We start from the raw sequence: 27,033 nt of genomic DNA, 5'->3' as shown, positions 1-27,033 counted from the left end.
TTTCTGTGTTATTGGTATATTTGATAAAAATAGCCTTTACATAATGCAGCAGCTTACATGTTGGCCACACTATAATTATGTTAAATACAGTGTAGCTACAATCCATTATATGATATGCTGTCATCATGCAGAGGTGGCACACACACACACACACACACACACACAAAATCCGTCATGTATCATAATTTTCTATTATAGTTGCATATGGCTGATATTGTGTGGCTTGCACAGCCATCATTTGTTTCAATTCCAATACAATGTCTTCAAAACAAACTCTTCTGTAACCATCCTTGTCCCAACACTTCAGCATCAATAAATACCTGCATGATGACAAAAACACAAATGTTAATGTGCATGTACACATCCAAACAGTATAACTATGCAACATCACTGACAGTGATGTATATAAATATTGCTATATTAATGCAGCCACCACAATACAATATAATCATCGCTATTACCGTACATTTCTTCTGAACACAGTGCAGGCATCTGCAGTCTATTCCCAGCTTCAATGTGTTGTAATATTTCATTATTGCCCACAGTAGGGTATGGAGAACGTCCAAGACTGAACACTTCCCAACATGTCACTCCATAGGACCACTATAGTATGTATGCAGTAAAGAGCTGATTAGTTAGTGCTCCATACTGATGCATAGTATAGTAAACATTATAGATTATACACCTCTGGGTGACAGTGTTAAGAAAATACTCAAACATATTATATGTAGTGATCAGCTAAAGGTCATGTTGCTTATTTTTGAGCTATGGCATATATTTTTCCTCTGAAGGAACAAACATGGATAACTAATTTTCCACCTACAGATGTACTACAAGCATATCTACAGCTTTTAGTTTATGAGAAAAGCATACACAACAGTTACTGCATGCAAAAATGATACAGATTGTCTCTAGCTTTATTTGGCTGGCAATACTGTAGTTGTACATGTACATCTACTCTATCCTTCTTATATACAAGTGTAAGAATTTAGGGATCACAGAATAAGAAGTAGTGAAACAAGAGAGGTCGCCTATACCTGAAGACATACTAATGGACATTTAATCCCTATACCTGGCTGAAGTAGGGATCCCTAATCAAACTTAAATTCCAAATTTTTCCTTGCACGTGTTTGTTTTCTTTTTGTAACATAATTATGAATGGTGAATGCATGCATACTGCATCAGAAGAAAGAGTATTCACAGGCTTTAAGCCTTCTCACAGGTCCCTAGTGGGATAGCATTCACAGAATAGAATAAGAATGATGCCAAACTTAATGTTTCACTCAACTATCAACTATTGATGTGACCATTATGCTTTGTTTTCAGCTATGTTCAACCTGTTACACAACATTTACAAATAAAGAACAGTATGCATGAGAAGAACTTCTGCAATCAATTCAGCCACTACAGAAGTACAGATGATTCCCATTACAAATGTAAGGAAGGTATCATACGCACTGAGAATTGACATCTTGAGCTGTCAATAAGGAGAAATAGGACACAAAATAGGTTAAGTCCATGATGGAGAAAGTGCAAACCTTCATGATCCCTATAACATGCAGTACTACCAAGTGTTAATAATAAGGGACCCCACCATATTATTAACTCTTGGAACTACTGTACTATAAATATCTAATAATGACTAAAAACTGCATGGTCATAGCAGATATTAGCCCCACATGAATCACACAAGTTTTAATAATATGTGCCCCTTTTTCACAGACCTGGAAACATATTACACTGAGGTTATCTGTACCTAGTACCAAGAGTTACTCTTGGTACCTGGCCTACTGTGTAGTTTGCTACTACACTTGTTGTTAAGACGTTTTGGTTTAAACATAATAGCACCTATACCTCTAAGACAACACATAGGACAAACAGACAAATGCTTGTCCTCTATTTTGTTTTAAATTAAGGTAGTTTGCATATCAGTTGTAAAAAGAGTAACGTTGTGATTAATGTTGTACAAAAGGTGCAAGTTTATTTTGTATAATGGAGCTCAAGCTTTTCTCTACACCATGACCTTCAACATATGGTAGTAAATGCCATAATATGATCAGCAGACTTGGGTTCAATTACATTAGTATTTGTATTTAATTACAATTAAACACAAATTTTGAGTAATTGTATTTGTAGTTTGGGAACTGGATGTATTTGTATTTAAATACTTTCCTAATGTATTTGTATATGTAATAGGACGGATGGCTGTGGTATTCGGGATTAATAGTGCGAACATTGTAAACAGGAAGGAGTAAAATAGTGCGAGGCGAAGCCGAGCACTATTTCCTTCCTGTTTACAGTGCGAGAACTATTAATCCCGAATACCACAGCCATCCGTCCTATTGCAAATTAATCCGACAACCATAGCAACTGTTACTAGGCAACAGAAATTCAAAAAATAACCACTGCAAAAGACCAATCACACTTAGCAACCGTTGCCTGGCAACCTTTGCTATGGTCTCAAAATGACTTTTACCTTAGCAACGGTTACCTAGCAACCGTCGCTAAGCAACTATATTGTGTCATACCTTGGGGGCATCTATCACTATGGTAACAATAGTTGTCAAATCGGACATTTACTTCTAATGTAAACACACCACACTATTTTAGCCAATCAAATTAGTATTATAGATTTTTGTCATGGGATCTTGACAAACAAGTGTAATACTAATTCTATTGGCTAATCGCTTGACGTATTTCAATATAATATGTCAAGCTGCTATTGAGAGTATTATACAGTAACACATTCAGTTGTTGGATTAAATACTTACAATTACTTCAAATACTTGTGCTACAATAAGATGGTAAAATCAAATGAACCTTTGATCATAAAGAGTGTGAGATCAGCTATGCATAGCTTGTCGACACCTTTGGTCCACACTACTTTCAAGGATCTATTTCACTGGATTCATAAGCAGTTACCTTTTCTTTGAAGTCGACTGTTGAAAGACTTTAGTATTGTAGGGAAAATATTTCGATCTGAGAGATGTAGACCTGAGAGATGTAGACTAACCGATAAAATATTTGAAGAGCTGATGTTTATTAGATTCAATCAATAATGACATTATAATATACATACACCTCCTGTACATGCATACATGCATAGAGGTTATGGTAGAGCTAGCATGTACCTGTACCAGTGTTAACAAAAATTAGTAAGCACAACTAGCATGTGTACAGCGTAGATACTAAATTAGAGAAATTAAGTATTTAAATTGTATTTAAATACTATGGAAAGTATTTGTATTGGCATTTAAATACTGTCCTGACCAAAGTATTGTCAATTGTATTCGTATTTGGAAAATTTATAGTATTTGTATTTGTATTTAAATACTATGCAATATATTTGGACCCAAGTCTGAATTGATCAGCACTTCATTCAAATTGGTTTCTTCACCAATAAGATCTGTTTTTGTAAGCCTGATTATGTAATACAATGTGAAACATTATAACTTCACAGTGATAGTAAACCACTATACTGCCTCAGGAAGCACATCAAAGGCTATACATATGTAGATATGAACAGGCTGAGATTCTCATTTACCACATCAGTCTTCTCATCACTTTTCCTGTCATTCAATGCCTCAGGAGCCATCCATTTCACTGGTAATTTTGTAGCATTTTGGTGACGATAATACTCTGACATATACACATCCCTAGCCAATCCAAAATCGGCAACTTTAATTTGTAAAGATTTATCAACCCTGTGAACACTTTAAAATGAAACATACACCACTATATGAATATTTCAGGTTACTCACATGCAGTTTCTTGCAGCCAGGTCTCGATGGACAATTCTCTTCTTTGCTAGATAACTCATACCACAAGCAATCTTATAGCAGATATCCACTAATCTGTTTTGTCCTATATCCTGCAAAGTATATAATAAATATATAGCGAGTATTGCTTATGGACACATGAAGTAATGACCATTTCAATAGATAAAAATATCATAAAACTTACTATTGGAAACTGCTCAACATTTGATTCATCTCTTCTTCTACTCTTCAAATAGTTTCTGAGGTCACCATTAGGCATATAAGGTAAGACTATAAATGGTACTCCATCCGATGTTTCCAGACACACCCCAAACACACTCAATACATTTGGGTGTTTGAAATTCTTCATGATAGCACTTTCATGAAGGAATGTTTTCAAACTTTTTGCTGAAGTGTAGTCTAAAAGAAATTTCAGTACAGTGGTACCAGATAATGAAAGCTTTCATTTACAAACCAGCCCTATATACCCGAAACCACCCTTGCACTATATCAGCCCTATACTCAGTGCTGGTCACTGTAAAGTGTTAATGATAATGATAATGATGATACTATATATCTTCATAGCACACTGCCAAGGTTGAGTGTAATCAAGCCCATCAATGCCTTTATATCGACCTGAAATACTGTTAATAGGCTTCTACAAATTATTAATTTTGCTTTAATGAAAGCTTCTAGTACTAACTGACTGACTGACTGACTGACTGACTGACTGACTGACTGACTGACTGACTGACTGACTGACTGACTGACTGACTGACTGACAGATACACTAACTATAGCCAGCCAACTGACTGATGCATATCCCAATAACTAGACAGATGCTAAAAGCAGGGCGAGCCTGAGTTGTGTAAAAAAAGTGATGCGGCATCAACTTCAATAATGACTAACACGGTGACTTGATTTTTCACAGTTATAAGTTGCTTTGGTTTAACAAGTAAGTACCTTTTGGTATACTGCAGGCCGTACAATGCGCTTATCTTTGTCCTCCTTAGTGTCCCATTTTTTTTGCTTCTATAGCCAGAACATACTTTACAGCACTGAAAGATAAGCAGAATGGTTGCTATGATTGCCAGTAATGATAGTGAACTGAACTGTGAAAAGGGGTGCACTCTTTGAAAAAGTCAGGGTTATAAAGCTGTGAAAACAAAAAGGTGGCAGCTGAACAATACTGTTACTACTAACCCAGGAGCGGAGATGCCCCCCAACTTTTGAAAGTGAAGGAGAAGTGCCCTCTCACTTTTTCAATGCCCAGTTTGCTAAAGTAAAGCAAGTGTTGTAGTCATTAGTCAACTTGACTTACTAGAATTTGTGCTAAAGGTTATGCAAGAATGGAATACTGCATGAATCAGTGCTGGGAATGCACGAGATCAAGATACTCTAATAGAGCAGTCACTTAACTACTCTAATAATAGAACATTCAGTGGAATCATCTAAGTTAGTTCTGCTATGCAATTAATTCAATCTGTCTCCATTAACACATTACATCTGTACATAATCAAGAGCATGAGTCTGTCTGAAATGCCTTCATTAATTTACTGCTGTATCTACAGTATCTTATGATAGTCATTGTTATAATTATTATAGGAGTATCCTATTTAAGTACACATGTACCACTGAAAATACTCTCAGATACAATCTCAAAGCATTCAAATCTCAAAATTTACCTGTGGGGGCATGCCCCCCCAGACCCCCTAGTATTGGCACGCTTCGCATACTAGTGTGCTTCAAACACAAAGGTACAGTTTATGATTTTAAAACACTTTGTAACTTACAGCCATCCCACTGACTTGCCCCTCCCCTCCCTCCCGCACTCCACACCCTCCATTTTTGAGTACTGTTCTCTGCCCCTGACCTAATCAATGACCACCTCTTAGATTATGACTCCATGTTTTAACAGACCATAGCACTATCACAGGTCCACATGCAGTGGGATAGCACTCATGATGATTATGGTTTGCCAAATCCATCATGCACTCTCTCTTCATCTCAAACAGTAAAACAGTGAGGAAACCAGCGGTTAGCTGTGTGAGTGTGGCTTACAAGTGTCATAACTTGAACATTAATTAGAATATGTTGTAATTGTACGCATGCGTATTTAGATTTGATTTGAACTTTTCCGTGACTAATGATTTGTACGTGATTGTACATGTTGTCTTTAATCCTTCCAATCTAATTGAACTGTGTTGTTATCGGCTGGGTACGCGTTGGTATCACCTTATTTACTGAGTATATTACATATTGGCGACGAGGATAAAGACGATTTTCGTTACTGATGGCAGCACATGGCAAGTTGGAAGAGTTTAATTCTCGACACGAAGACTGGGAATCTTACGAAGAGAGACTTCAACAGTATTTCGTAGCCAATGGCATGGAAGATGCCGACAAACGCTGTGCAATTTTCTTGAGTGCGTGCGGACAACAGACTTACAAAGTGATTCGCAACCTTGTGGCACCAAAGAAACCGGCAGAATGTAAGTTTGAGGACATCACCCAACATTTGGCGAAATATTTCAGTCCTAAACCGTCGATGATAGTGCAACGGTTTAAGTTCAATTCGCGATGTCGTCAGCAGGGAGAAGGCATCGCTAAGTTTGTAGCGGAACTTTGAAACATTGCTCAACACTGTGGGTACGACGCGACCCTCGAAGACATGCTTCGTGATCGGCTAGTTTGTGGTGTGAACGACCCCCGAATTCAGCGAAGACTGTTGTCAGAACCTGAGCTAACCTTCAAAAAGGCCTACGAAATAGCACAGGCTATAGAAATGGCAGACAAGGACACAAAGGACCTGGCAGCAGCAACAGGTACAGGACAGCTTCCTGTGCACAGTGTACAAAAAGGTACATTTCAGAAGACTTGCTACCGCTGTAAAGGCCAGCATAACCCTAATAGTTGCCCTTTCAAGGACAGTACTTGTCATGGGTGTGGTAAGAAAGGCCACATCCTGAAAGCTTGCAGGACTTCAAAGTCAACACCTACTAACCCTCAGAGCAAGAGTTCCAAAACCTCCAAACCACAACATTCTCTACAAGCTGAAAGCAGCCCTTCTGTCACAGAATCAGCAGAAACACCCTACACATTGTTTCACATTGACAACCAGAATCATCCACCAATCACTGTCGACTTAACAATTAACAGTTGCCAAGTGAGAATGGAGCTAGACACTGGTGCAGCAATCTCAGTGATTAGTGAACAGACTTACAAGACGGTTCTTTTACAACAGCCTCCATTGCAAGTTTCCAATTTACAGTTACATACTTACACTGGAGAGAAGCTCACAGTCCTAGGGCAGATCAATGTCAGTGTACAATATGGTAATCAGTCATTTAACTTAACAGTGATTGTTGTGAGTGGTACTGGACCCAATTTGATGGGTAGAGATTGGCTGAAACACATAAAGTTGAATTGGGCTCAGGTATGTGCTGTGTCCGTGCCCACCCCACTGCAAGAAGTTTTGAATCGCCACCAAACAGTTTTCTGTGATGAACTGGGTGAGTTGAAGGGCACCCAAGCTAGTATTGTTATAGACTCTAATGTTCAGCCACATTTTTACAAACCTCGATCCTTACCGTTTACACTCAAAGCCAAAGTTGAAACTGAACTTGACCGGCTACATACTGAAGGTGTTATCACTCCTGTACAATTTTCTTCATGGGCAGCACCAATTGTTCCCATTGTCAAAAGTGACGGCAACATCAGAATATGCGGTGACTATAAACTGACAGTCAACCAGGCAGCAAGAGTAGACAAGTACCCGTTGCCAAAAGCAGAAGAGTTGTTCGCCTCACTGGCAGGAGGAACCAAGTTCAGTAAACTTGACCTTGCCCATGCATATCAGCAAGTTTGTCTTGACGAAGCTTCCAAACATCTTACGACTATTAACACACATCGTGGCCTGTTCATTTACAATCGTTTACCTTTTGGTGTTTCAACAGCACCAGCAATTTTTCAGAGAATTGTCGATTCATTGTTACAAGGTATTCCTAATGTAGTTGCTTATCTTGACGACATTCTGATCACAGGAAGAAATGATGAAGAGCATTTACAAAATCTAGAAAGAGTTTTGACGAAACTGGATGAGGCAGGTTTACGTTTGAAGATGTCAAAATGTTCATTCATGTCAGTTTCAGTAGAATATTTGGGCCATCGTATTGATGATCAAGGCCTTCACCCCACACAGGCCAAGGTACAAGCAGTGAAAGAGGCACCTGTCCCCACTGATGTCACTAAGTTGAAATCCTTTCTTGGACTAATCAACTATTACCGGAAATTTCTTCCGGATCTGTCATCAGTGTTGGCACCATTAAATGAACTGTTACAGAAAGGCCGTAAGTGGAACTGGACTGGTGCTCAGCAAGCAGCTTTTGAGAGAGCCAAAAACTTGTTACAGTCATCAGCTCTCTTAGTGCATTATGACCCTGCCAAGCAGTTGATTCTAGCATGCGATGCCTCACCATATGGTGTCGGTGCAGTATTGTCACAATGTCAAGAAGATGGCTGTGAAAGACCAGTGGCGTTTGCATCAAGATCTTTATCAGCTGCGGAGAAAAACTACTCTCAGCTTGAAAAGGAAGGGTTAGCTATTGTGTTTGGTGTAAAACGTTTCCACCAATACTTGTATGGTCGCCATTTCCTTATATTTTCAGATCATCAGCCCCTGAGACGTCTGTTTAGTGAAACCAAGGCTGTACCGCCTATGGCATCAGGGAGAATCCAGAGATGGGCCCTTACACTTAGCTCATATGAGTACGAACTAAGATACAGACGAGGCAAAGACCAAGGTAACTGTGATGCACTTAGTAGGCTACCATTACCAGATTGCCCCAAGATTGTTCCTATTCCAGGAGACATTTTGTTATTAACTGAACAGTTGTCATCGTCACCTGTTACCGCCAAAGAGATTAAAGTTATGACAGAAAAAGATCAAGTTTTATCCAAAGTTTTACATTTTGTGTTACATGGTTGGCCACAAACCAAAGTCGAGGAAGAATTGAGACCCTATTACACAAGAAGAAATGAGTTAAGCCATTTTGATGGTTGTCTGCTATGGGGATCCAGAGTGATTGTTCCCCCACAAGCCCAAGAGACTGTTCTCAAGATTCTCCACGAGGGCCATCCAGGTAGCACTAGGATGAAGCAATTGGCAAGAGGTTATGTGTGGTGGCCAAACCTGAACATTCAGTTAGAGAATACTGTAAGTTGTTGTGAGAAGTGTCAAGTAGTACAGTCAACACCTGCCAAGGCCCCACTTCATCCCTGGCAATGGCCGGAGCGACCGTGGTCTCGTATTCACATAGACTATGCTGGACCATTCTTGAACAAAATGTTCTTAGTGATAATTGACGCTCACTCAAAGTGGATGGAAGTGATACCTGTTTCAAATGCCACCACAGCTGTGACTGTTGAGAAATTGTTGAGTTTGTTTACTATCCATGGACTTCCGCATACGATAGTGTCTGATAATGGATCAGTTTTCACTAGCTCAGAATTTGCTGAATTTGTTAAACAGAATGGCATTGAACACATCCTCACGTCCCCATACCACCCAGCTTCAAACGGCCTTGCCGAAAGATCTGTGCAAACTTTTAAGAATGGACTCAAGCGAATATCAGATGGTCCGCTGGAGACTCGATTAAATCAATTCTTGTTTAAGTACCGCATAACCCCCCAGACCACTACAGGGTTATCCCCAGCAGAGATGTTATTTGGACGCAGACTCAGATCACACCTAGATCTACTAATGCCTACTGTAGCAAGTAGAGTTCAAGCTAACCAGCAAAAGCAGAAGGTTAATCATGATGGCAAACGTAGATTGCGTGAGTTTGATGTTGGTGATACAGTGTATGTTAAGAATTTTAGTGGAACTCCAGTTTGGATACCTGGTGTGATTGAGAAGTGTCGTGGTCCCTTGTCATACCTAGTTCAGTTACAAAACAACAAAGTTGTGCGTCGCCATGTAGACCATGTCAAAATTCGCTTGTCGAACAATGACATTTCCGACTCTGATGATTTCCTGTTAATTGGAGACCAAGCAAGTTCCCCAGTGGTGGATCAGTCTAGTACTATTGAAGCTCCTAACACTGTTGAACTTCGTCGCTCTACAAGAGTACGACATCCTCCAGATCGTTGGTCCCCAGATGACCTTCCATCTTAAGGAGGGAGGAGATGTCATAACTTGAACATTAATTAGAATATGTTGTAATTGTACGCATGCGTATTTAGATTTGATTCGAACTTTTCCGTGACTAATGATTTGTACGTGATTGTACATGTTGTCTTTAATCCTTCCAATCTAATTGAACTGTGTTGTTATCGGCTGGGTACGCGTTGGTATCACCTTATTTACAGAGTATATTACAACAAGAATCATGGATTACCCTATAACTAATAATTTTGTACATGCATGTAGCTGAAACTCAAGTGAGTTACATACAAATCAAAATTTCTCAACCCTTCAAGTGTATGTGGAATGCTGTTTTTATAAATTTCCACATCACAATTTAGTGTTGTCAAAACAATACATTTTACTCTTATACTAATCAGTATACACATGTGTAGTAGAAGCTACAGCTAACCTCCTTTAAGAGTTTTCACAGCAACTTCTTCAGCAATTTTAACTCCAGCACTGTTTGTGTATTGCCACTCCCCTTTAAACACACTACCAAATTCACCTGGAATAAAATAATAACTTGAACTACTGAAATCAAATGGATACACTTATCATCTAACATTGAATAAGGATTGTATCAAACTAGTAATACTTTTTGAATTGAATGAGATAGTTTTGAAGAATACTTTATGATATGTGATAGTGGTTTTGACTATTTGAAAGCATTTGGATTTAAATATTATTGTGAATCTGTACAAAAGTTACCCTTTCACTGAAATGCTTTGAGAAAATAAGCCTCGTGAATTTTTGTTTGGTGCCAATTTTTAATGGCAGCAATTTTAATCATCACAAATAAAGCTATTGTAATTAAATTTGTTCAACTTACAGAAAATGCAAAATTTTGATTTATATCTGCAAAAAATTTCAGATTTATAGTAATGTAATGCATACAACCTATAAGATGCAATCACACTTATAATTTTCATCAAAAAAGAATTTGATTCAAGCCAACTCCCTTTCTCATTTCTCAACCATTATTACGCTTCATTTTGGCAATGCATTCTACTAAGAAAATTTTCAAACTTCAAGAGCCATCTCAAGACCTTCAACCTTGAAGGCTATTAAAAATTCCCACTCAAAAACAGGCTAATAGTATGGTAGATGATAACATCGACACAGTGAAACTATCTGTCAACAAGAGAAATGGCTCTACTGAGTGCAATCTATTCTTATCATCAATACACATCCATGCATGGTACCTTCTCCAAGTTCTGCAGTTATTATTATTTCCTGTTCCGGAATTATTAACTGATTTATGTCATCACACTCTGATACTTCTACAACAAAATTTCTTTTAGCATCAGTATCTATACCATATAAAGCATTGCAGTAAAATCATATAAACTATATATTATGCATTTACATTTTAACTAATGTACAGACTGTATAGTACTTGCCTTATACAAGTTTAGCTCCATATTTACTCTTCACACACACAAAGCACTGCACACTAAATACATATACTACACACACTATATATAATAAAGTACAGTAGTACTTAATAAGTAGGGATTGGTAAGAAATCATATGGCTTCATAAATTTTCACACTTTAAAAAACAACCTTGCAATACATTTTTCTAGAAAAAAAAACCCACCTGGAATGAATTAGTACAGCTGTAATGATGCTGTACCTTGGATAAACGTAGGGAAAAGTCAACTGTTTCAATGTACAGTGAATTTTAAAATTTTGAAATCCGCCTACATTTCATCTGCCTGCCTGCCTTCTTGCTGTAAGACCCAGTAGCGCTAGGTGTATGGTTCCAGAAATTTCAGGCTGCCAAGGTAATGATGGCAAATTCATGAATCCATTGTTTCAATTATGTTTTGTTCACTGTACCATGCTGTTTACTTTCATCATTTTCTGAAAACCTCAGCCTCTGGATGAACTGTTAATATTGTACACAGAATACCATATATAAATTGCTATAAATTGTGTTAATGCAAGCTCTAAAAGGAATGATTCTCAGTTCAGTCACCAATATTTGGTGAGGTAACTGCCTCACCAGTCTACTATGCCCCTGGGTGTTTTAATTGCAATTTAGTTTTTGACATTAATTTTTTGCTATATAGGGTATGCGCAATGAATACATCTATACATAAAAGTTGTATATGTGACTGGATTTTGGAAAAACGATCCAAATCGCACATTAGAAGTTTCGAGATAAACGGTTTTAAAGAATTCAAGCCCTCCAAGGATAGCAAGCACGCGTATGAAATTTACACAAAAGATGCATCAATCTATTACCTTTCAGGCCACTTACAGTACTTGTAGCTGCTTGTAGAGTTTCCCGCCAAATAAGATAGAAAATCTGAGCAGTTGGATGAGTGAAGTAGTATCACGAGTGTTCACAAAGGGGTGGAGGGTGGGGGTGGCGGGGTGGGCAAGGGTTAGACCTCAAAATGAAGGCAGACCACGATTGGAGTCCAGAGACGAGAATAAAAGGGCTGTATTGGCTCCTTACTGGCTGGTATGTAGCAAAATCCACAGAAAAATGTCTGGCCAATATTATCAGGCTGTCCACCAGTAAACCACTGGTTCTTGCCAAGCCAGGTCCTTCACAAGGCCTAAAACCACCACTCGAGCTCTACACACTACCCAGAAAAGATGTCTGTTGAAACCAGCCTCGAGCAGTTTGAGTGGTACTGAGTGTCAAAACTACTAGTACAATAGTGTAGCTATCCACTGGAGGTGTTAATTTGATTTTGCCTGATGTGCGATTTGGATCAGTTTTGTAAAATTTGGTCACATATACAGAGTCGATAATCTGGACTAACATGGGGGAGGGGTGTTCATATAATTGAATAGTATGTAAAATCAAACATACATTGATTTATATTCAGAGCTTTGTTCAATTACTCTAATAAAGCATACACTTATTGACAAAGATTCTAATTGAGCAGTCACTTTGGTGTTCAGATATCAAACGTTCAGATAATAGGGGTTCAGATAATTGACTCTCTACTGTATAACAAAGTTACCTGTTAGGAGACTGGTAGACTGACTATTACTAGTTGAATAAATGCCATAAAGAGGATTCAAAGATAAACGGCCAGCATTGACAACAATTCTTTTACTATAAAATAGAATAACAATAAATAAATACCAAATTGTACCTAAATCTTGTAATTTACAAATAAGCTATTATCTACTTTATATACAAATAAACACTATAATATCATCAGCTTACTTTCTCATATACTTCCAAATCACTACTGATGCAACAATAATAGCAATACCAACAAGGGCCAGAATAGGCACAACCACAGCCACTATTTCCACAGGAAAACTATTACTAGGCGAATTAGGGGAAGACCCTGTAATGCATTAAAATGTGTAAATGTACATAATGTGTCACTCCATACATACAATCACATACTGATTCACATTAGTGAACTAATAAAAACACATATATTAGTCCTAAAGTGGATGACCTAATTGGACAGTTATATACTGTTAACAGATTGGATTCAGTTGTTAAGTTAGGTCCCAAGTAGTATCCCAGCTAGGGGTTCTGAGTACGTTGCACTGATCATGTGGAAGCTCAATGAACAAGTGTTCACTGCAAATGATTTTTAAAAAAGCATGTTTTCATGTTGATTTTGCAAATACGCAAATAGATAGCAGGAAATTTTGGCAGGAGGAAACTTTGGTGAATTCACCACAACAGGATTTTGGCGAGAAAAAGTTTGGCAGATTTATTAGCAGTTAATACAGATTTGTATTGATGGATTTTAGTATAGCGAAATACTACTCACTAGCCAAACTGTCCTCCCACCAAACTTTCCTGTTATATGGTATTTCAATTACTTACCAACTGCATTTGGACTTACCAACTGCATTTGAAAATAGTAAACAGTTGTCCTCATCAAATAGCCTTCTAGGAAGTTCTACTCCTGGAATATAAGAAGATGGTTCTTCACAGTTAAAACGTATGCTGGCATGTAATCCAATTGACAGAACAACGTTAATGCATTCGGCAATCACATCTTTAACAGTATGACAACTGCTCATGCAAATAGGAAGCAGTTTGAAAGTGTCATTACTACAAGGATGGTATAAAAGTGAACATACAATATAAGTGAGAAAGATGGAACATATATCATCACCACTAATGTTTTTAAGGGCAATACGAAACTCATTGGTAATTTCAATCACATCAGGTCTACTGGAAATATCAATTGTGTATGCATCATATATCAGTAATCCTTGACAAGATCTTCCTTCAATTGCATCATCTAATTGATCTGGTAATGGGTTACACCTATATGGAATGTACACACCAACTATAACTGCAACACATTGGGAATAACAAAATTAATGTCTTATGATTTCTTACCATGACAACTTTACTATGTGACATGCCCTTATTGTTATTGTAACTTGTGCACAATACATTTACAGTTGCCCAGAGCTACCTTTTAATTGCTAAAACAGACTGATCTTCCTTGTACAACACATACAGTAGAATCTCTCTATTACAGATATTTTGAGACCCAGAATTTTTGGACAGAGGTTTTCCCCTTTCAGAGGTTATTCAGATCTGTAAGTTGGGACCAAAAGCTTTGTCCTTATTATGGAGGTTTATTTTCTATTGTGTCCTTAATTTGTGGAGTTTGTTAAGAGAGGTTCCACTGTAACTACAGCTTGTGATTTAAAAAACCTGCTAACTATTAATTCTTTCTACAAAGGCACATACTATAATTTCAAAATAAGCCATACAACATTTATGCAGGTAAAAAAAGATTACAAGAAAACAATATGTAACTTACTGGACAAAATCCAAACTGTTATGGAGAACTATAAAATAAAAATAAGCACTACAACATGTGAACGTGTTATAATAATCTCAATGGCATTTTGAAATGCTGCAAGTAAATTGTAGCGACATTTTTTTTATTATTATTAGAAGGTCTGTAGGACACCTGGTCCTACAGAATGTTGAAAGTTGTTGCAGAGAGTATGTTTGAAAAGGTGGATGCTCCTTGATTTCCAAATTCTATTTCCTAAAATATCATGCTACTAGAAGCACATGTCCACCTTGACAACTAGTGTTACCATAGCGATAGGCACCCCCATTGCACAGCAACAGTATATATAGTTACATAGCAACAATTGCTGGGTAATCATCATATTTGATTGTAGCATTTGTAAACAGGAATAGGAGTCAGGCAAACAATTTACTATAATGATGCACAGTGTTCGGAGTAACGCGTTACATAAGTAACGCGTTACGTAATATTATTACTTTTGTGGTAACTAAGTAATATAACGAAATACGCTAGAAAATGGGTAATATAACTCGATTTACTTTACTTACAAATGTAACACATTATCTAAGTAATATAGTTACTGTAACGAGTCTAATATTACATAATATTATTACTACAAGTAACGAAGTTACTAATCTCGTTAGTTAACCTCTGAGTAACGCCTAGCCAAAACGAAGTAACGAAGCCTACTGAATGAAGCTTATTCACCAGCTTCTTACTTATAACCAAGATTTGCACATTGTCCAACAACGCAATCATGTCAGGTGATAAAGTGGTAGTTTCACACGTGACAATTTAAGACTGTGGACACAAAGTAATATAATATGTAATATTATTATAGTTACTTTGTTTTATGGGTAATATGTAACTGTAACTAAATAGTTCAGTTGCAAGTAATATGTAACCACCCCAAAAACACCTTCGCTGTAAAAAAGGCGCGCCCAAGAAACTACAAGTACCTGGAACCCAATGTAAAAAACAAAAAGAAAAATCAGCTTAGCTGAAGTGAAAAGTAACTGGTAACTTAAAGAGCTGATATCTGAAGCGGCCAAGAATACAATTACTAAAGTTTAATCCATGCAAGAACACCTTGGCTATAAAACAGGTGTATACATGAAAGTAACTGGCAACTGAAATGGCTGATATCTGAAGCGGCCAAGAATGAATGGTCATATACAACTAATTCAAAAATTTAACACTGAACCTTTATAATTCAGCTGTGTTCTATATTCACTCTTGCTGCATCGTAAAGTAATTTCTTTTAACTCTAATTGGCTGGTAATTTGGCCGCCTTTTTTTGCTCTATTATACTGACTATTAAAAAAGGCGGCCAAATTACCAGCCAATTAGAGTTAAAAGAAATTACTTTACGATGCAGCAAGAGTGAATATAGAACACAGCTGAATTATAAAGGTTCAGTGTTAAATTTTTGAATTAGTTGTATATGACCATTCATTCTTGGCCGCTTCAGATATCAGCCATTTCAGTTGCCAGTTACTTTCATGTATACACCTGTTTTATAGCCAAGGTGTTCTTGCATGGATTAAACTTTAGTAATTGTATTCTTGGCCGCTTCAGATATCAGCTCTTTAAGTTACCAGTTACTTTTCACTTCAGCTAAGCTGATTTTTCTTTTTGTTTTTTACATTGGGTTCCAGGTACTTGTAGTTTCTTGGGCGCGCCTTTTTTACAGCGAAGGTGTTTTTGGGGTGGATATCACTCATTTTTGTCAGTGATAGACTCTATATTTGGTTTAAAAGGTAATTTTTTTGGAAATGAGCAATTAACATTAATGCAGAATATTATCTTGGAGAGTCAGTAAAATCCATACATAATAATGATTGTTTCATAACACCGTAAATTCGGAAGTATGAATTTACGGTGTAGTATGACTGTTCTATTAGAGTAAATTTATCTTTACTGCCTGCACGTGATGAATATATCTCATATCTGTGCATGTTAAATGCTTCAGACACCTAATTAAACTTGCAAGTGCCTAATTAGTTCACAGTTGCTACACAGCTATAAATACATTTGTAATTGTTATCATCATAATCATTTAACCATTTTTTAATATTTTGGTCGCAACTTCAGGGTTAGAGCAGCAAAGAAAGGAATAGAGGACTCAACCATCAAAACTTGTATATGGGAGATGGAACAGTATTGCGATGGACAATGCCGGTACTAACCCCTCAAGGGTGTTGCAGTACAGTATAGATGCAAGACCAGAGCCTCGATCGTCACCTTTTGACTGTGGTCACAACTTCAGGATTGGAGCAGCAGAGAAAGGAATGAAGGACTCAATCATCAAGACTCGGGGAGATGGAATAGTATTGCCATGGACAATGCCAGCACTAACCCCTCAAGGATGTCACAGTGCAGTATCGATACAACCACTCCAACCAGTGCATAAGACCAGAGCTCAATCATCACCTTTTGACTGAAATTTTTATACTTGATGAAGCAATTAAAACAAAAAAGTTGTAGTACTTATACTTTCCTGAGGGAACATGTCCCCAGAGTCCCAGACTCCCTTGCCTGTTCAGCAGAATAATAGGATTGAGCCTTACTACCACTTTCACCTTTATTCTTGGCCTGAATGTACATATCAGCAACATAATACAGTAGCTGTAGACAGCAACATAATACAGTAGCTGTAGATAATGCTAGTTAATGCCCCTAGGCAGAGCTATAGGGGTGGGAATTTTTCCCTACTATCATACTATCATAGTAGTTCTTCTCGCAGTTCTTTGCCTGGCCATCATCAACTGCTGTCCATCAACTGCTGTCAAAACATTAGTCTCGTCCCCCAGACCCTTCCTCAAGCATGCTTATCACACAAAAATAACTTAGTTTAGTAGTGTACAAACAATTATTCATTGACAGCTTATACTACACTTACCGCATTGTTGAACCATGTATACCACCAGAATCCACCAGATTGACAACTAACACGTGATCTATTTAGGGGAAATCTCATGGAAAGTCCCTAATTACCTTAAGCGGACACTCATGATACGTGGTTTTAAATTGAATGGTTTAAGAATGTAACTGGATGGTGAGGCGTACTTTAATCGGCTCGACTTTACTGAGAAACTCGAGCCCCTCGTGAGAAACTACATCGCTTGAGCAACGCTTGAAAAAGTAAGAGTCAAGAATACTGAGGGACTCTATGATATATGCCGGTCTTGAATGCTAACGAAACGAGGAGTCAAGTTTGTGCAACGTGTCACATCGCCACACACTGATTCACCGTGTTTGTGCGATAGGGTTTTTGGACCTGTCCACCAGATGTTGAAAGGAAATTCATTCCAACTTGTGAAGTTGTTGGTATACTCATTGTTGGGGTCCATGGGGACATCGATGATCATTTACCAGTCAGCTGTAAGTAATGTCACAACAGAAGGAAAGGAACCATTTCCATACCCCTATGGCATACTGATTTTCCAAGTCAGTTTATGTACACCCAACCACAGAAATGTAGAACTTTGGTTGCAGGTGGAAAATAAACACCTTTTTACTCAGTTACAAGAGATTCACCCAGCTGGGATAAAATGTTGAAGTGAATGTCATTAGTACCTACTTGCAGTTCATCAGGTATTGGACAATTCCAAGTGTCCAGATTATGCGGTTGTCCTCATGTTCAAGTTTACACGTTTAGGCAAGTTCCACAACATCCTATAATCTATTACTATATCAGTGTGGAATAATGCTTATATAATATTTTTCATATTCCAGGCTTTAGGTATGTGTATTGTATTTAACACCTGCTTGTTGGTTTTTGCAGGCCATCTGGTCATACTGGTTTATCCACTAGCAGTTGAATGTGATCATGGTACATATGTAAGTTGAGACCATGCAGGAACAAAGATGAGACCATGCAGGAACAAAGATACAAGTGTCATGAATTTCAGGTCAGTTGACATTCAGAGGAATTGTATTATTGCAATTGTTCTTTTTGTAGTTATCAATTATCAGTGACCAGTTTGTGATAGCGTACTTTTGTTTGACTAATGACCAAATGTTCTGGTTTACATGCTTACCCAACAGTTATGTTACTCACTTAACCTGCATATGGGATATATATTTTTAGTTCATTTTGATTATTCATCCTTTATTGGTACAGCCCGGCATATTGATTTTTTGCACATTCTCTTTTTAATTCAGTGCCTGCTGGATTGTTTTGTCAGATATCGAAACAGATGTTTTTGGTGTTGCGACCGATGTTCCAGGTCAGTTTGCATGTGTGTTTAATTTAAGGTTGACTTCAGTGCCTGCTTATTCTTTTACAGGTCTCGGTATTGAGTGTCATGAATTTCAGGTCAGTTGACGTGCAGAAGAATTGTATTATTGCAATTGTTGTTTTTGCAGTTATCAATTATCACTGTACACTAGTGATGTGAATTTGCAGGTCAATCTACTCAGATGTATCAGGCATAGTGTTGATGGGTTCGAACAAGTATCCAGTGTAGACTGTAGTGGCATCAAGGGTGTTAATTTTCAGGTCAGTTTACATGTTGTGATGTTAGTGATTTTTTCCTAGTACCCAGATATTAAGTGTATTGTATTTAATGCCCACCTGTTATGTTTTTAAATTATGGTATATCAGTGTAGACAGTGCAACAGTAAGCCTTCTGTGTTGTAGTAACTATTTGTTTCATAATATTATGCTGTTGTCCCAGAATGGCACAATTTTTGGGCAACCAGTGTGAAGTCCAGTGGTACAAACATTGTATTATGACCAAGTTGTGATAGCGTACTTTTGTTTGACTAATGTCCTAATGTTCTGGTTTGACTAATGTCCTAATGTTCTGGTTTAACATGCTTACCCAACAGTTATGTTATTCATTCACTTAGCCTGGGATATAATTTTTGTTCATTTTGATTATCCATGCTATTATTGACACAGCCCGGCATATTGATTTTTTGTACATTCTCTTTTAATTCAGTGCCTGCTAGATTGTGTCATCAGATATCGAAACAAGTGTTTTTGGTGTTGCGACCGATGTTCCAGGTCAGTTGCATGAGTGTTTAATTTAAGGTTAACTTCAGTGCCTGCTTATTCTTTTACAGGTCTCAGTATCGTCATGCTGACATACAAGAAATCATCACTATTGTTGGAACTATTTTTAGTCAAGTCTTGATGTGATGTTAATTAACGTTGTTACACATTGTTGTATGTTTACCATATGGCAAGAAATTATCATGGCCATCATGAAATTTGAATATTGTGTAAGTTGTGTGGACCAACCCCAACTCATACATGGTCACTGGCAAACCACGAACCACATTCGAGCCACAACACCACCAACCACATTCGAGCAATCCATTACAAAATTTTGTTGCACCATTTGTGTGTGCATAATACTTAATGAAAGCCACAACACAAGCTACATGGTACATACTACATAGAGGTGGTAACCCCTAAAGGCTTGTTACCTTTTGTATTCACCTTACCGGCCTTTGTGGTTAATCTATTAAAAATTACATGTAAATAGAGAATTGAAGAGTATGCTTAAAGCACCTTCGCTAGTGATTTTGTTCTTCAAACCATAAGACAACTGGCGATTTATAAACGCTCGCATGGGGTGTGGTACTAAATGGAATTTAAAAGATTTCTGCTTAAAACGCCATCCCTAGGGAACTTACGGTTCAGCACGCTGTCACAACTTGTTTATCAGGCATTAGAGTTTGTGTCCACGTCGTGTCTTTAAAAGTTATTGTAGGGATTAGAGATTGATTGAAGAAAATACGCGTATAGGCAAACCAGGATTGGATAATGTCAGTGCTAGATGGACTATACAAACACGACTATGTTGACTGGTATAACGTGACAGTAGTTGTAACATAAGGTAGAGAAATAAAGTGAAATACGCCTATTTTTTATTTTGCGATAGTTACTTTTTTATTTTAGCGAGGTCGCAAGAAAACTATAACGACTCCTAAAGATTTTTTATCACGTAACGCAATACAAATCTATTGAGAGATGTTGCATAATTTAGGACTAATATTGCGAAACCGGCCCTACACGTAAATAACTCACAGTAGTGGCCGCGTGTCTTTTAATTGGGCGTGCGCTTTGTAGTTTCTTGGCCGCGCGACTCACTACCGTGAGTCTTGATATGTAACTAGTTACTTTTACAAAGTAACTTGCCCAACACTGCATCAATGATGCAATAAAGAATTGAAAACTATGCCATGCAGCATTTGAAACAATTTTAAAGTACAGTTGACATAATTATAAATTTTATGCACGTAAGTTGAGATCAATATATTTTAATAGAGCAGTCACTTTCTCTAAAAAAATTCCAACTAAAAATTAACCTTCCAGATAATTAAAAACAGGATTATCACTGCTTCAAAATTTTGCCGAACATTACAAGTACACATAAAATATTGGAATTTTCAACTAGAGTAGGCACAGAAGGGATATATATATAACACTTCTTATTGTTTTACTGTGATTTAATATCATGTACTACTCAGCTTGTTTCAGTACTTTTTATCGATGTGCTATAGTCTCTACTCTAGCTGAAAATTCCAATTTTTTGTGTGTACTTGTTTGTTAACTTTTTTTGTAAAATAAATATATTATGACTGGTGAACCCACACATATCACATATCGTCTGAAAAGTGAAGTATCCATTATGCTTCATTGTCAGCTATGTTCAACCCATTACACAGCAATACGAATCAAGAACTGTTTGAAAAGCACCTCTGCAATCAAAGTAGCTACTATGAAAAATACGGACAATTTCAATTACGAAGGGAAGCCATCACATTCTACCGCCAAATTGACACCTTTGTTGTCAACAAAGATGAGTGGGACACAAAGGAGGACACTGGTAAGTCCATAAAAAATGCATTGTACATACTGCAGTATGCCAAAGGCACAAGCGAAATTGAGTAGTGAAAAAACAGCCTGTAGTCATCGAATTACACTTGTCTGAAGGCATCAGTCAATCAGTTACTGAGTCAGTCAGTCACTAGAAAATTCCATTTAATAATTTTTGTTAAATAAATAAATTCCATAGCAACTTGTTGAAAGTATTTCAGGTTGATCTGAAGGCTTGTTTGGGCTTAGTTTTGCCTAACCAATACTGCCTCATCATCATCAGGGAAAAGTAAGGCTAGTTTATGGGTGATGTTTTTTCATGTGCCACGCCCAAACCTTTGTGGTCCCTACTCTACAGTACTACTGTACTGTATGATAGTTACTAAAGTTCAATAAAAATATAAAGGTTATAGAATAATAGTAAGTGCATTTTGGGATAATAAAGCATGCTAAATTCAGAACATAATGAAGAAAATTATAAAGCATAATTTGAAGCCTAAATAGGAAGGGGTAAGTGCGAGCAGTTGCAATTACAACTTGCACGCATGTTTACTACCCCTGCACTGACTCTCAATGCATAGGTGTATGCTTGAAGAACTTGTACAAATTCACATTCGTTTTGGCTCTAGCTTGGTGCCTTTACATTCACATAATATGTAACGGGAATTATGTGATGTAATCATGTAGTGTAATGAACTGTGTATAATTATTTTCATGAAACAAAAAATCATGGGAATCATGAAAATCACAAATAATTTCAACCCCAAAAGTTTGGAGCTTTATGATAAATCAACCTGTAGTGATTGCCATAGTCAAGTCATGCTTGGCTGAAGGTATCGGTCAGTTAGTCAGTACATAGAAAATTCAAGAATAACTTTTATATAGAAGTTTTTTGGGTTGCTCTGAATGTTTTTAGCAATGAAGGAAGGTGAGGCTTGTTAGGAGTGATGGTTTATGGGGAAAGTGCAAATCTTCTACTATGAAGTACTATGCTGTACTGTATGATTTGTACACTACATGAGGGCATGTCATTATGAGACACACTTACCTGGCAAAGTGGTACAATTTGACGATGTACCATTGTTAGGCTCTGACAATGTACCATTGTTAGGCTCCAGCAATGGTGAAGTGCAATTTTGTAGACCCAAGGCAGTTTCATTCATGGACATTGTCCTTAACCTTTCTATCATAGCTTTCACATGCCTTGCACATATTCCATTACTAACATAATTCTCACAACTGTCAGTACAAAGTGTCTGAGTGACAGTACTTGATTGTTGGAAAGGTGGAAATATAATATTACACAGAAATCTGTTTAGCATTACTATACAGTATTTCCCATTGGTAATGTTGCTGAGAGATTCCAGTAATTTAATAGCATCATTCTGGATTGTTTCATTAGAATATGTAAAGAGTGGTTGATCCGAATATACTGAACAATCTATCAATGAACTTTCCAGTCCCCTACAAATGAATAATAATATCACTTTTCAATTACCAATATCTCATTCACTTGCATGAATAAATTCAAATACCACTATGGAAAAATTTACACATTATTAGATTTTTTAAGGGTGGGTTAATCCTAGCTTGCTTTAAAAACATACCATCACAAGACTTGAATTAACACAGTTAAAGATAGGGTTAGAGTTCAGATTATCCAATTTATTTCTGTACCATAAAACATAGAATAAGAAATCTCTCTAGCTATAGGCTTGTGAATTAAATACCATCATCTAAAGTTAAATATTGTAATTGCAAGTTGGGTCAGTCTCTATGTACAACATGCATGTTCCAGAGCCAAATACATGCACAAATAAAATGCTCATTTCTCACCCATAAAAAGGAGAAGTCAAGCTCATTTCTCACCCATAAATGGGAGAGGACAAGAACTCACCCATCAGCTCTGCCAGTATGGGAGACCAGTAGAACGTTTAACTCCAGAGTAGCCACTATTAGCCACTTAAGGTGAATCATAAACTTCATTATCAGTATCCTTTAATAAAAAAAATAGAGACTGCATGGTTAACTGGTTTACTGAATATCCCTGCAACTACTGTATAATATATTTTAAAAATTGTTTTACCACTATGAAAAAAATTTGAAAATCGTAATTTTTGTCAACAAACAGGTTTGAGGATTATCGTAATAGTATTTTTGTAAGATCACTTGTTTTTCTGCCTGCTATCAGAAGACGTTCATAAGCACTATTGGTGATAATGATCTCCTGCTGTTATGTAATGTAGAATAAACCCACAAAAATTTCATTGAACTTCATGCTTCTTTTCTGCACAATGAAAATAAGCCAGCTGGCAAGCTACAATTTTTGTGCCTTTTGAGACACATATATATAAAATTTGCAGTTGTTTGGCTGTCCACAATGTTTTTGTTGCTGTCTTACTTAGTCAATATATATAGTCTATTTGCATTTATCTGACCTCTTTTTGTCCTTAACAACTTCTGTTACGAAGGCCATGTTCTTGAACACAAATGGAGTACATATCCATGATGTTCAAGCAAACAATTCAGATAAGTTTGTATTCTCTACTGACTACTGATTGAAATGGCTAATGGTATGAAGCCTCTTTACAGTAAGAGATCACTTGAGTCTTATGGTGTATACCATAAGACAGAATTTTAGCACCACGGGATTAACTTTCCTTCTTCTTTCCTATGTATTTTAATGTACACATGTTGATTCATAAGCACATTAACTGTTGGCAAGGGTTCAATATGAATTCTTAATGTTGGCTAGCAGGTTGGTTACAGTGTATATCAGACAGAACAGAGCTCACACCAAAGTGTACTGGTCATACAGTTCACTTGCCATTGGGGCACATATTATGCACCTATCAATGTACTGCCCCACTACCCCCCCCTCGGGCATATATGGGGCTATAGTGGGGATTTGACACAGCCGAATGTCAAATGCCCCATAGTAGGGCAAACCTATCGTATCAAATCCCCACCATTGGCTCCAGTTGCAACGCGGGATTTACTCGGGATTTGACATAGCGAAGGAAGTTACAACAAAAAATATTTGGGTGCTTACTGAACGATCGTCAAATGCCCCATATAGTGGGGTAGCGGTTTGGTGTCAATTCCCCCTGTAAAGCCCCACTTACGCCCGAGGGGGGGGGGGGGGGGGGGTGGTGGGGCAATACATTGATAGGTGCATTAGTCACACAATTCACAGTCTAACATGTTTGTTGTTCTCACAGTAAAACCATGAAATTTCCACATTAATGGTACTCCTGGTGACATGCATTTTTAGATATCTATAGTGTCATTGCAGATTTGAACTTTGGTAACCATTATGGTCATATTTGTCTTTATCTCCCTAAGGCATAATTAACTTGCTAAAACATAGAACCAAAGTAAGGGTCTTGTTGAAAGAAGCAACTTGATTTGAAGGTAATAGGTGATTTTATTCCAAAGTTACAATCTTTTATATTATTCATGAATTTCGAGATAATTTACCTCCCCACGGGTAATTTACACCCCAAGGACATGCAGGTAAACTCAAATAAAAGTGGTCATAGCTTAAGAAATGGAATTACCTACACTAACTTCAAATCAAGTTGATTCTTTCAAAGATCTTCAAGTTTACTTTGGTTTTAACAAGTTAGTTAATGCTTCAGGGAGTTAAAGAGAGAAATGATCAAATTTCTGTGCAAAAATGGCCATAAAGGTCAAATCTGCGATGGCACTATATTAAAAAAAATACAGGTCATGAGGAGTACTATTTATATGAAAAGTTTTGCTAATTTGGGGGCTACGCCACTATACTATTAATCACAATAATGAATGATTCATTAATGAATGATCTTACAAAAAGGTGATGCAAACAAGTACCAGGAAAATTAGGACACCTGCAGCCACATTACAGCACACATTTAATCCCTACTGTAATCATTTAAAATTTCTCATTACCATAGTGAAATTAAGACACAAAAATATATAGTGTCACAACATCTACACATGATCTGTTTGTTGTGCAAGTCAGTCTACTAGGGCAGGACAGCAGCCATACAATGACCACTATATATGGTATACACTAAGCACACCTCTGTATATTTGTGGCCTTGTGCTAATCACCAAGAATGCACAATGGACCATATTCACTGGTAGTTGCTTTGTCATAGAGTCAATGGTCAGTGTGTTCTCATGTAATATACAAAATACAGTGCAGTTCACTAAGCTAAACAACCTATTTCTTGCTGGTTATCAAATCTATAGGACATTCGCTACATATACGGTCTAAAATCAATTCAAGTTTTCACATGTGCTGATGTTATTATTTACTATTCAACGCAGTACACTGGAACTAGACATGATTAAAACAGATCACAGGAAAAGCTACCCATTGTGCTATATAATCATTAATGAGGTGACACAATTATAATAGCAACACACAGCATACTAATAATGTAGACACTAAAAAGTTTAATCCTGTACCATTACCGTTACTTTTTGTGCCAAATCAAGTCTGTAAAATTAAGACTTATTTATACGTATGTATACCAGTCAGTCACTTTTATACTTAGCCAACAAACAGTCCAGCTATAGCTTTATGATACCTGTCACTGAGAAATATAGTTAGCAGGTTAGTTATAGCTACTATGCAAGTAGTCTACAATGTGCCCTAAGCAGATAAAAACGAACAAACAAAAAAGAACACAACTTTAGGGGAACCAGCATGTCAACATAACTACCTCTCAACTATATATACACCAACTGGAATTGGTAAGAAGCCGTATACATTTAAATAACAGCTAGCTATCCCCACTGACCAATACCCAGCAACATCTTTTGACCGCTAGAAGTTGGAAGATCGATACAGCTGTTTACAACATCACCTTCAGCTTTCTAGCTTAACGTTGATCTCGAGATTCGTTGTTTAGGCCAGACACAATTGCCCAAGTGGCTAATGCTTGTCAATTATAAGTGATGAAGACTATAATTAAGATTGAGCAAACTGCTCATATTGCTGTCCCCCTCGCTGTCCCCTGCTCATACAGGGTTTTAATTCTAGAGTTAGGATCTATATAAACTGGACTTTTCTGCGTGCTATTATTATTTTGTATTGCATTCATGTTTTAATAGTGTAAGAGCTCCACCATGCTGTGCCATGCCGGATACACCTGAGTCTAGACCCCTGTACTTATGCTGTATATCGTCTTAACAAGATAAGACGTAACTAGACGTTCCTCATCCGCATCATTCAAAGCTAAACAAGACCATCTAGCTATTGCTGAAGGGTCAGTTTCCGCAGTCCCTTCAGCGGAGCTGAGGTGGTATTCAGGGGATACAAAAATAACGCTCTGTACTTGCACTCACCCAGCAGCACTTGAGTCCAATGTTGTACTATGTTATTTGGTAGCTTCCCAGTCATTCGATTTCTCACAGTTCAAAGGCCTCGTCACACTAAGGACTAGTCTCGCGTGCCAGACGGTTTGTGTGGGGGCGGCAAATAAAC

At 37.3% G+C, this 27,033-nt stretch overlaps 1 protein-coding gene and 2 long non-coding RNA genes across 9 annotated transcripts; 2 read left to right on the top strand and 1 right to left on the bottom strand.

Annotated features, from left to right (window-relative positions):
* Positions 1–27,033, bottom strand: LOC136260450 (tyrosine-protein kinase Mer-like). 5 transcript variants are annotated; one of them, XM_066054174.1, is made up of 14 exons: positions 26,895–27,033; positions 23,452–23,550; positions 22,603–23,018; positions 14,720–14,747; positions 13,781–14,211; positions 13,138–13,264; positions 12,929–13,023; positions 11,148–11,255; positions 10,355–10,450; positions 3,964–4,178; positions 3,762–3,871; positions 3,545–3,704; positions 467–603; positions 1–320 (listed from the first exon to the last, which is right to left on the bottom strand). In XM_066054174.1, exons 2-14 carry the CDS (start codon positions 23,538–23,540, stop codon positions 173–175), a joined length of 2,160 nt encoding a protein of 719 aa, XP_065910246.1. In that variant the 5' UTR covers positions 23,541–23,550; positions 26,895–27,033; the 3' UTR covers positions 1–172. The 5 variants fall into 5 exon arrangements, with proteins under 5 accessions (XP_065910246.1, XP_065910247.1, XP_065910249.1 ...); XM_066054175.1 differs by having other exon boundaries at positions 11,148–11,225; XM_066054177.1 differs by lacking the exon at positions 13,138–13,264 and having other exon boundaries at positions 13,762–14,211.
* Positions 17,167–19,223, top strand: LOC136260451 (uncharacterized). 3 transcript variants are annotated; one of them, XR_010703549.1, is made up of 7 exons: positions 17,167–17,934; positions 17,989–18,169; positions 18,218–18,380; positions 18,507–18,633; positions 18,684–18,951; positions 19,012–19,040; positions 19,091–19,211. It is a non-coding gene; the product is annotated as an uncharacterized lncRNA (long non-coding RNA). The 3 variants fall into 3 exon arrangements; XR_010703548.1 differs by having other exon boundaries at positions 18,507–18,951; positions 19,131–19,223; XR_010703547.1 differs by having other exon boundaries at positions 18,507–18,951.
* LOC136260453 (uncharacterized) lies at positions 19,230–19,989 on the top strand. Its single transcript, XR_010703550.1, has 2 exons — positions 19,230–19,733; positions 19,793–19,989. It is a non-coding gene; the product is annotated as an uncharacterized lncRNA (long non-coding RNA).

The sequence above is a fragment of the Dysidea avara genome, chromosome 7, assembly GCF_963678975.1.
Source record: "Dysidea avara chromosome 7, odDysAvar1.4, whole genome shotgun sequence".
Classification (NCBI taxonomy): Eukaryota; Metazoa; Porifera; class Demospongiae; order Dictyoceratida; family Dysideidae; genus Dysidea; species Dysidea avara.
Note: the sequence above shows the minus strand (reverse complement) of the source record. Positions and strands in the feature narration are given on the sequence as shown.